The following is an 11,914-nucleotide window of genomic DNA, read 5'->3' as shown; positions in this document are numbered from 1 at the left end:
TTTGCATCATAATATGCCAAAACATATGCTTGATAATGAGTCAGATTTAGAATTTTTGGATTCTTTTCTCATTCTGAAATGTGTAATTTTGGTGGTGGGAAATGTGGCTGGATTTCACTTTCTCAGGAACAAGGTATTTTAGGTTGTGTCACCTTGACACTATTATGTGGTGTGATTGGCATCCAAGAAAATTTATTTTAACCATGAGAGTGGATAAAAATGAGGGCAGTGCTTACCTATGTAAAACTAGGATAATAAGTGGTCAGAATCTTATCATTTAAGTTTTGATTATTTGCTACTGCAAATTATATCAGGTAAGATAGAAAGCTGCCAGAGACTGATTATAAAGAGTGTCTATTGTTGCATCTTAAATTCAAGTTGGTGATAATTATAAATACCTTTAAGGTCAAGAGCTATACTTTATTATTCATATTTTAAATAAATTATTTGCAGTTTGGAAAACTTGTAACTGTGGGCTTCATCTTTTTATTGTCTTTTTTTGCTCAAGATTTAGGGCATAAACTTTGGCATTCTCAACTTTGGCTGCACTTTGAAATCCCTTGGAGAGCTTTACAGAAGACCGATGGCTGGATCCCACCCCTAGAAATTGTGATTCAGTTGGCTTCTGTTTGTAGTCAGATAGGAATTCTGAAGTGGTTGAGCTATTAGGGGGCTCTCTTTTTTTTTTTTTTAACTTTCACTTGTGTCAGCTTTCCCTTCTTTAATGCGGTGATATACATATGTACAGTGTAATCATCTCACATCTAACTTAATGGGTCCCTTGGAGGTATTGCCACATTTGTTTTGCTCCCAAGTCTGTTCCTTCATCTGTCCTTCTCCCCTTTTTTTCTCCTCTTTCTTCATTTTTCAATTTATTGGAATTGTCTGGTAGCAAGTTTTAAGACACTATTTCCTGTGATGATAGATCATCACTATTGGTATATCATCACTGTTCTAACTAGGAAGTTGATTTTTTAAAGTACTCTAAAGTGCTTACTTGGGCTCCTTTTAGAGACTAATGACTTTGTTTCGGTACCAAAATTAGCATCCAAACTCCCAAAGGAACCTGATCTTCATAGAGGGTTAATCTGCTTGGAAACAGTAAAATTTTCTAGGCACCAATTAACTGATCACTTCATTGGTTCCTGAGATGCAAGTTGCATTGATTTAGCTTTTGCTGTCAGGGTTTAACTTAGACACTGCGAGAAAGTTGCTCAGCAAGCCCAACTAGTTGGTAGTTCTTTAGAGATCAATTATGCGGGCATGTTCAGTTCTTCATCTCCATCACCCGAAGCGCTGGTCTAAGAGTAGTTGTATCTCCGTCTCTGGAAGAGCTTTTTTAAAAAACAAAATACTCTTTTCCTCCTTCCCACACTCCACCTCAACACGCACGCAGTCAGAATGGGAATGGAGTGGAGGGAGCATGAGAATCTGCGTTATAAAAAAAGTACCTCTTGATTTTAAAAGCTTTGGATATTTGAGTATGGTTATCCTGTTGCTTTATTTGTTTTAATACAGTACAAACTTTATTTTACAATTATGGGTGTACTGTAGTAATTTATTTAAAATTAATCAAACTCCAATTTATATTCCAATTTATATGTTTAGAATGCAGATCTTATTCATGATTTGAAAAAAAGGACTGCTAATATTTGTCTCTTTAGTAAGATGTGATTTCTGTATCTTAATGTGGGTGAATGTATATGCAATTCAGGTCTTTCAAGTCAAATGTATTTCTAAATATAAAACTGAATTAAAGTTGTTAGTGGTATTCACTAGTGAATTCTAGAGCATTTGGTATCAGTAGATGGCCAGTCATTATGATTGAATCATCTGGGGAAAGGATGACCGGAAATAGTGCTAATGGGGTAGGATAAACCAGGAACCATTGTACATAAACACCCTACGTGCATCTGTGTCATAGGTATCTCTTAATAAAATTAATTGAAGGAAGAAATTTATGTGTATAGATGTGCAGGTGGCTAATAGTAAAGTGACATAATTTCCATGTAATTAGGCTTTTAATCAGTTGCATATATTCATGATATTGTAATTTGTTTCACTATCTTTCTGGTAATTTAGAAAGTGAAGTATGTAGACTAGCATGTAAAACTGACAGCACGTCAGACTCCTAGAGTGCTTTTTAAATGCAGGGCCTCTTGATACATATTTAACAGGGCTGGGCTAACCTGAAGAGGGTTCTGATACCGCCCCTTTTGAAAGAATAAGCTAGATGTCTTGATAGTCTCCTTCATTTAAAAGATTTTATGAAATGTATTTTTCAGTTATCAGTTATTAAAATTCACCTTAGTTTCCAGTTTTCTAAAACAGTGTTTCCCAAAGTGTATGTCACAGACTCCTGGGCTATCCCATGACCCTTTTCTTCTAGGGGATTTATGAAGTCAGTTATTCTCATAATAAAACTGAACGTTATTTGCCCTTTTACCGTGTGACATTTGCACTGATGGTGAAGAAGCAGTGGTGGGTAAACCCTGGTACCATAGCATGAATCAAGGCAGTGGCACCAAACTCGATGAATCTTCATTGTTCTTCACAGCCAAACACACATGTTAAGTGTTAGGGGGAAAAAAAAAAGCCAGTTTCACTTAATATCCTTGGTGTGACTCTGGGTGGTGAACACACAATGGGATTTATAGATGATGTAATACAGAATTGTACACCTGAAACCTATGTAATTTTACTAACAATTGTCACCCCAATAAACTTTAATTAAAAAATAAAAAGAATATCCTTGGTGAAGCAGTAAAAAGTTTTTATTTTTAAAATCTCTACCCTGGAGTACATATCTTTTTAATGGTGTGGTTAAATGGCAGTGTGCATAAAGCACTTCTGCATATCACAGTGCAAGATGTATCTCTAGGAAAAGCACTTGTGTGACGGGGCTGCAAGCTAAATAAGCTACTTTTTAAAAAATGGAATACCACTTGTGTTTTTACTTAAAAGAATGACTGATGGATAAACCATAGTTACTCAGACGTGGGTGTTTAACAGGCATTTCTTTGAAAATGAGTGAATTGAGCCTGCCACTCAAGGAAAATAACTATTTGTTGCCAGTGATAAAATCTGATCTTTCAAGTGAAAATTAGATTTTTGAAAACTTGTATCTGCCACCATGGGCTTGCCAGCTCCTCAATACTTAAGACTTTTCTGATGAGATTGGTGGTGATATTAAGGAATATGATTGTGTGTGTGTGTGTGTGTGTGTGTGGTATAAGGAAATGTGTTAACATTTGGAAGATCTCTAAAACTCATTAAACCAGTATGTTTTCAGATGACCAATGCATGATGTCACAAAACCATGCATGGGTAGGAGACCCATTCAAAGTACAATATAGACCAAAGGATTTTTATGTAACTGAGTCAAGAAGTTTATTGATATGGATTCAGATTTCACATTGCAACTAACTTTTAAGAAGCCATTTGTTGTATTTTGGTGTTGAATGAAGGAGGAATATCTATTATTATCTTAAAAGGCTGTTAAAATGCTCTTCTCTTTTCCAATTACTTATCTGTGTTAGGCACATTTTCTTTACATACTTGAACCAAAACAGCATATCACTACAGATTGAATGCAGAAGCAGATGAGAATTCAGCTGTCTTCTCTTAAGCTAGACATTAAAGAAATTTGCAAAAATGAAAAACAGAGTCTCTCTGAATACTGACTTTTGTGTGTGTTTTGGAAAATTGTTACTTTTCATAAAACATATTAACGCATAATAGGATTATTTTAATTTAATAAATGCTTACAGTTTTTAGTTTTAATTTGTATTATAATATGGTAGCTGTCAATAGATATGACTCACATAAACAAAGGCTATTTGGAATTCTCAATAATTAAGAATGTAAATAAGGGGACCTGAGACCAGAGAGTTTGACAACTGCTATTTTTAAAGTAACTAGTTATCTATATTATTGACTAGATTCCATTGTTTATGTGGTTTGTATTATATTACTGTTATTTCTGAGAGTGTTATTAATTCCATTTTTGTTAAGTAATTACCTACTGGGAAACATGTAGCAGTTAAACTCAAGTAAAAAGGGAAATTCATTGGCTTGGTCTGGAAATAGAGCTGGCCTCAGAGTGTTGGATCAGGGTCACAACCAGCCAATATCATCAGCACTCGATCTCTTGGTTTTGTTTTCCTTTCTTTTAGAGTTTCAGGTAGGCTCAAGTCCAGCAGAAAGAGTTCTTTTCCCCTCTGCAGTTCCAGCGGAAGTCCTGGAGCTGTCATTGGCTTGACTTGGGTCCTCTCTCATCTTTGAAACAACTAGTGTCGCTAGGCCGTGGCTCTAGTTAGTCGGGCTAGGGATTGTCCCACCTGCCCAGATGGGGAGATTCTCCTTGGAAAATCAGAGTACTGTTATAGAAGGGGAAGTATATGCTTGCAGACAAAAGCAGCTGTCAACTAGAGGACTTTGTTGATTCTTCTTTTAACAAGCTCTAATTTATCCAGAAAAATGTTAATTTTTAAATAAGATTCTTTAAGTTGAAGCTGGTGTGCCAATATGACATTTAAATCTAAGATCTATGGGTAAAGAAGGACACCTCTAAATTTGTTCCTTGTAGTTCATCTTAAAAGTTATCACAAAAGCATTATGATTCTTGTATTCGCATCTCAGGTTTTTCTAATCATTGATACCTGTGTGTACAATCCTTTGTACTTTTAGCGGTTGTCCTCCAACTGCCCTCAGTGTGACGAACCTCAGCTCCCAGATGTTCCTCTGTTTTGATTCGAGGCTACAACTTGTGCTGCAGGCCATTGAACTAAACCTACACACACTTTTTTTTTCCTTGCTCGTCCTGCAGGCCATTGAACTAAACCTACACACGCTCTTTTTTTCCTGCTTGTAAGCTTATGATTAGAATGTCTTCCTAGTGATGTTTCACCAGGCCAGGCTTTTCTTTTTTTTTCTTGTTAATCTTAAGCACTTTTCTCAAATATTCCTGTATTATTACCTTATTGATAATTGCTTAAAATACCTATAACTTCTAGAAAATATATGTCTCATATAGAATACAGCCAATAATTCAAAAGTAAACAGACATCTGAGAAATAAAAACATGTCAACATCCATTAACTAAAATTTATGATTTACGTGGAAGCCCTTCAGGCCAGTACTCAGCCTTTTTATTTTTAGAGAGTAACTTACTTAGCTTGGTTATCTGGCTTTGTAGTCCATGAAGTTGCTATTAAACCTATGGTCAACATCAAGTGACAATTTAGGATTAATAACAAGGCTAGAGACAAAACACACAGTCGTTGGATAGATACAAGAATAACCTCTTCCTTTTGCTGATTTTCTACCTCCCATTGTCCTTTCACCAGGGGATGGTCTGAATTACACGAACTTTATCTAATATCTTTATGTTAGAGACTTTGAGATCGGCTTAACTCCTCTACTTAGCTCTTCAAAACTCAGCATACTTCACCTCTTCAATCTTAGTCTTTCTTCATCCTTCAGTTTACCTAGCTAGGAAGTGGGTCACCTTTTGACTTTTCCTTCTTTTTACCCCTTATACCTAGTTGATTAAAAAATCTAATCTGTTCTACCTAGAAATATTTTATTGGTTCCCCCTTTGATTTCGTTGCCCATGCCTCTAATCTAAGCCCTATTACTCTTCAGATCACTGTCGTTTAACTAGTTTTCTGTTTCCCTTTCCAACGCTGTTCTGTATCCTCTCACTATGGTTTTCTTTCTAATACAAATTTAATGTTATTTGTCTTCTTTCCTATTATGAACCTACCTACTCTAGACATTACACCTGTATTCTTATCCCTCTGCTTTTTCCTATGATTTTCCTTTAGCCTGGTAGTTCTTAGTACTATTCCACCAATAATCTAATGGCTCTCTCCTGGCACATAGTAATATTGCACTTCTCTGTCTCCTCTCCCACCTTGAAATTAGGCATGATCTAGTGTTTCTCAGCCTTGGCACTATTGACATTTTGGCCTGGATAAATTTTTGTTGTGGGGGGCTGTCTACTGCATTGCAGGGTGTTTGTGAATAGCCCTTGCCTTTACCCCTAGATACCCAGTAGCAAGCACTCTGCCTCCCACTTCCTCATCCAGTTGTGACAATCAAAAATGTCTCTAGACATTGTTAAATGTCCCCTGAGGGGCTAAGCTGTCCTGGTTGAGAACCACTGACATGGCCATATGACTTTGGCCAATCAAATGTGAACAGAAGTAGTAGTCAGCCTTCAAAAGACATGCCTGAGTTATCCTATCTCTTCTCTTGCCATTTACAGACATATGTAGGGATGGAGCCTTTGTTGGCCTAAACCCTAAGAGATGACAATGAGCAGTGCTCCCAGTTTATCTGTGATAGACGTATAATTTATGCAGAAAATGCACCCGTTGTTTTAAGCTACTGATACTTGGGAGTTGGTTGTCACTGCACATGGCCTAGCTTGGCCTGACTAATACATCATGCAAAGACTTGTTCTACCTGTGGACATTCCATGCTTTCTCATTTGTAGTCTCAAATCACTTTAACACCTACCTCTTTTAGCGACTATTAGTGTAATGTGTTCCGATCTTCTAGATCAGTGGTCCTCAATGGAATAAGTACTGCTCTTTAAGGCATGTTGTGGAAATTAGTGGGAGAAGCTTTGGTAGACGGGGGCCAGAGATGCCCTCCTGCGATGTGAGGGACTTTGAAGAATTACCTTACATCCCACAATACTTTCAGTTGCCCCAGAAATTAATGAAGGAGGAAACATATAATTAGTCTAGAACCCAACTCCATCCTAATTTGTACTCAGTTTTTCAGAAATGAAATGTCTTAATTGAAGTTGTTTTGTTTGGAACTTTATCAAGTTGCCAAAACAACACACCTGCCTTGGAAAGTTTGAATTTGTAGCTGTCATTTTTATGATGATTCTACATAGAAGTGCCATTTTTATTATACTTTTAAAATTTGATATGCCTGAGCGTTTTTATTAAAATACATAATTTATATATTAATATTTTTCTCCTTTGTATGATAATCAGGGCACTGTTAATTAAAAAAATTTTTTTTTTTAAAAACGTGTAAGTGGGTTAGAATTGTTTTAAGATCTCTAATGGGTGATACAAATTATTTGTTACAAAAATGGCATGTTTATCTCAGAGTTGAGAACTATTTTCTGATTATGTGCTACTTTTTTGTGTGTCTAGTGATTTGCATATGGTAGATACAGTGTTTGTTGAATTGGTCAATTTATGATTCCCAAATTGCTTCTATGTATGTATACTGTTGCATTTAATTAGCATAGTGCCTCTGTAAAGTTGGCAAGGCAGATATTGTTCCCATTTCATAGATGAGAATTGAAAGTGATGTTAACTCAATCATGCTGCTGCTAGAGCTTTAATTAGAACATGTAATTTTATTTATACCAGTCTAGGGCCCTTGTCTACTATCATTACATACCACTCCTTAAAAATATTATAATCTAGAGCTATTTAATATAGGAAACATCTGTGTACTCTTGCTGATACTATTTTTTATATAAGTAACTTTTAAATAATGTTTTAAGCACTTGTGGTCATAGGGATGCAACAAATCAAACACATGGAAAAGCTATGTTTCTTTAAGAAAGCAAGAATATTTTCATTAGGTTTCAAAGAAATAAGCAATTAATACAGTTTCTGAGATATCATAAGGCCCAAAGATAGCTTAAATTTTAGAAGTGATAACATCTCATGGTGAGATTGTGGTGAAATATAGTCAAACACTTTAATTACATAAGAAATTGGTACAAATCTTTTGGAAGTTAGTATCAGAAAATGAGTTCAACAACAAGGTATTCGTAGTCTTCAAAATTTGTTGCAAGGAAATACCACAGAATAAAAAGCTATAGTCGGGCCTGCCCAGTGGCTCAGGCGGGTGGAGGTCTGTGCTCCTAACTCCGAAGGCTGCCAGTTCGATTCCCACATGGGCCAATGGGCTCTCAACCACAAGGTTGTCAGTTCAATTCCTCGGGAGGCAAGGGATGGTGGGCAGCGCCCCCTGCAACTAAGATTGAACACAGCACCTTGAGCTGAGCTGCCTCCCGGATGGCTCAGTTGGTTGGAGCGCGTCCTCTCAACCACAAGGTTGCCAGTTCGATTCCTTGACTCCCGCAAGGGATGGTGGGCTGCGCCCCCTGCAACTAGCAACGGCAACTGGACCTGGAGCTGAGGTGCACCCTCCACAACTAAGACTGAAAGGACAACAGCTTGACTTGGAAAAAAGGCCTGGATATACACACTTTTCCCAAAAAAGTCTTGTTCCCCTTCCCCAATAAAATCTTAAAAAAAAAGCTATAGTCAATCACAAACTTTTGCCTGGTATATGTCAGGAACTGCTGGGTGCTGGAAATTTTTAAGATGAGAAAGGGTTGCTGTTTTATCGAACTTCTAGATTTGTGGCAACAGAGTGAGAGACAAATACATAATCAAATAATTAGTATAATATGTTGAGTTGTAATTCAGGTGTGTTTTAAATTTGAGGGAGGGATCAAGTAATATACTAGGGAACACGCAGTAAACAGACCAGGGAAGTAATTCTCCAGGATTGGCGGGGGAGAAGACAGTGTATTAGGGAATAGTCTTGGAGAAAGTGAGACATTTAAACGGCACTTGAAAAATGACTAGTACTTACCAAGTGGATAAAATGGAGCTGAATGTTTTAGGTAAAAGAAATAGCATGAGAAAGAATCTGAAAGCACACACAAAAATGCATTCATTTGATAATAAGGAGCACTTACGAGTATATGACCTAGGAATTGGGTATATAATGATGAATAAGACAAGTACAAGCCCCGTTTCATAGAGCTTTCAGTCTAGAAATTAAAATTGTTATGAGTTAGCGTTCAGAGATTTCAAACTGGTGGTACCGTTGTTGGGCCAGATTTGAGTTGAAGGTGTGTCTTGTTTGGCATACACAGTGGTTTCTCTCTCCACTCTTCTTCCTCCTCTTGCCCAACAAGTAAATTGCCAGTACTTACAAATGAGATTTCACATACAGATAGGCATTGAAGGCATGGCAGGCGCCTAGCATACTCAGCTTGCACTTCCACCAGAAGCGAGTGGTGGCTGCCCACTTAGGGGAGCAAGCACCTGTACTCCTCCGTACTTTTCTTTACACCTGGCACGTTTTACTCATATAAAATTTGCTTGGCTCCTACATGTCTTTGAGTTTGAGTTGTGAGTCCTTAGGTGAGTGGTTTACTTTAGTTTCTGCTCTCCTAAATTTTCTTTGACAAATTTTAATAGGAGAAAGTGCAGAAAAATGCATAATGCATTTTAGGAAAATATATTTTTAAACCAAAATAAACGTTTTAGTATTCAGACAATAGCTACTTTTTACTGAACGTTAGGTGTTAGGCACTTCACACTAGGTTTTCTCATGTGAGCCTCTATATTCTCCTTTTAATCCAGGTTCAGAGAGTTTAAGTAACTTAGTTTGTCAAACTACTTAGTGTCAAACTACTTAGTGGGATTCTAATTCAGATCTCTGACTCAGAATACCCCCATGCAGGTATTCTTTGGTTATCCAGAAAGTGTACCTTCAACATGTATTTATTGAACGTGGGCACATGTATTCAAAGATACAAGAAAAACTGCTTCTTCTCTGCATGGGGCTTATAATAGTTGACAAGACAGGCATTTATGTAAAACAGGTAACAATAGAGGGGAGCACGTGGTAAATACCAGGTGATTGATAGGAATTCTGAGGAGGCCCCAAACTGCCGTGCAGCTGTGTCAGGGAGAATAGAAAGGAGGATGCTGATAGAAATGACTAAGGTAAAGAATCATGTAACTTTGTGAGACAGTGTGGAGGTAGTGAAAGAGACGTAGGTCAAAGTAGGGTTACCCAGCTTTCCGATGCTGGGTAATGGAATGGAATTAACGCTTTGAAGTAAAGGTTATCAGAAGAGAATAGGTTTTCATATATACTGATGAGTTAGTTTTACTTATTTTATTTATTTGGTGGGGGGCAGATTTTTAAAGATTCATGTAAATAGCAAAAGAAAATAAAAGCAAGATAAACATGGAATGCAACACCGTCAACAAGCAAATAAAAACAACCCAGCATACAAAGTACAGCCTCCACTCCTGCTTTGTTATTTATTCTTAGGTTGATGGCCTTTCCTTAGTCCGTGTGGGATCTTTTTTTTCCCCCCTTGTGTGGGCGTAGGTTTTCAGTAATCTTGGGTGGAATTGTTAAGAGTGCAATTGCTGGGTCATGAGGTAACTCTATGTTTAACATTTTGAGGAATTGTCAGACAACTTTCTAAAAGTGGCTGCACCATTTTGCAATCCCACCGGCAATATATGAGGGTTTCGTTTTCTCCACTTCCTCGCCAATACTTACTGTCTTCCTTTTGATATATCCAACCTAGTGGGTGTGAAATGGTATCTCCTTGTGGTTTTGATTTGCATTTCCCTAATGGCTAATGATATTGAGCATTTTTTATATGCTCTATTGGCCATTCTCCTTTGCCCATTTAACAATTGTTATTCATCTTGTTATTGTTGTCAGCAGTCTCGTTTAACACAGATGGGTGTTAACTGATAAACAGCATTTGGTACTAGGTGATGGTGAATTTTTCATGTGTATTAGTGATAAATTTTTAGGTTTAACTAGTTGTTAATCAAGAATATTTTAAAGTCCTGGTCTTCATAAGTATTCCTTTTAGATCGAAAGTCATAAGATTTTACTTTGGGTGACTAAAACAGTCAAGAAGACTTGACTGAGCATGCCTCTATAATAATGAGAAGGCCTAACTTTAATATTTTTGGAATGTCAGAAATAGCAACATTTTAATTAAGTCATTAAAAATCTAAGCAACCACATTTTCATTATGTGCATTGAGTCTGAGTTAACTGGAACAATTCTATCTTTTCCCAAGTAATTGAATCTACTTTGTAAAGTGTATTCTAATATCTGTGTCTCTCTTTTTTTTTTAGGTTATCCTGAATACCACATGTCTAACAGTTTTCCTTGCAACGTTAGCCAGTGTTTTTCACTGCCTCCAAAAAATCAAAATTGCTCTGGAAATTGGAGACATATTTGATTTAAAAGAAACAACTTTAACAAATGGACAATATGTCTATTACGAATACACCAACAAGTAATGATGCCTGTCTGAGCATTGTACATAGTTTGATGTGCCATAGACAAGGGGGAGAGAGTGAAACATTTGCAAAAAGAGCAATTGAAAGTTTGGTAAAGAAGCTGAAGGAGAAAAAAGATGAATTGGATTCTTTAATAACAGCTATAACTACAAATGGAGCTCATCCTAGCAAATGTGTTACCATACAGAGAACGTTGGATGGAAGGCTTCAGGTTAGTCTTGTACTAGAGATTTTTAATACCTTCTGTAGTGGCAAATTAAAATAAGTCTTGTTTTCTCAAGTTATTTGGGGATAATTTAACCCTTCCTCCATCTCTTTAGATACTATATATCCTATACTGATAACACTTGATGGGAATATATGGAACTATGTCTTCCATATAATAAAGATATAGCTTAAGAATTTTTAATGTTCTGACAGAAAAAAGTTGAATATAGAAAATTTTGAACATAAAAATAAGTAGAAGAAAACTCATACCTTTAGCACTTTGGTATTCATCCTTGTTGTCTTTTTTTCCTTTTTGGTGTTATATGCACATTTTAAAAACTGAGTTATACTTAGCTCTTTTGTAATTTAGAAATCTGATATTGTATGTTTGGTATTGTTATATGAAAAACAATGTAGAAGAATTCAAGCATATCTTTAAAACTAAAACTTGAGTTAATTTACAAATCCCCCCGCCCCCCACTCCGGTTCAAGCCGTTGTTTCTCAGTCTAGTTGTGTAGGACACAGCTCCCTGGCCCATGCTGGTATTATGAGCCTTGTCCTCCCTCCGGCTGGGGCAGTC

At 36.7% G+C, this 11,914-nt stretch overlaps 1 protein-coding gene across 4 annotated transcripts in view; it reads left to right on the top strand.

The window, feature by feature from the left end:
* Positions 1–11,914, top strand: part of SMAD4 (SMAD family member 4) — a 50,010-nt gene that overhangs the window by 2,838 nt on the left and 35,258 nt on the right. For all 4 annotated transcript variants that reach the window (XR_012498748.1, XM_074339965.1, XM_074339963.1 and 1 more), the window contains exon 2: positions 10,959–11,337. Coding sequence is in view for 3 of the 4 variants with exons in the window: in XM_074339965.1 (XP_074196066.1) it covers positions 11,089–11,337 (249 nt within the window). In the remaining variant the exon portion in view is untranslated. The remainder of the gene's footprint in view (positions 1–10,958; positions 11,338–11,914) is intronic.

The sequence above is a fragment of the Rhinolophus sinicus genome, linkage group LG09, assembly GCF_036562045.2.
Source record: "Rhinolophus sinicus isolate RSC01 linkage group LG09, ASM3656204v1, whole genome shotgun sequence".
NCBI classification, from domain to species: Eukaryota; Metazoa; Chordata; class Mammalia; order Chiroptera; family Rhinolophidae; genus Rhinolophus; species Rhinolophus sinicus.
This window is presented reverse-complemented; position numbering and strand designations above follow the sequence as displayed.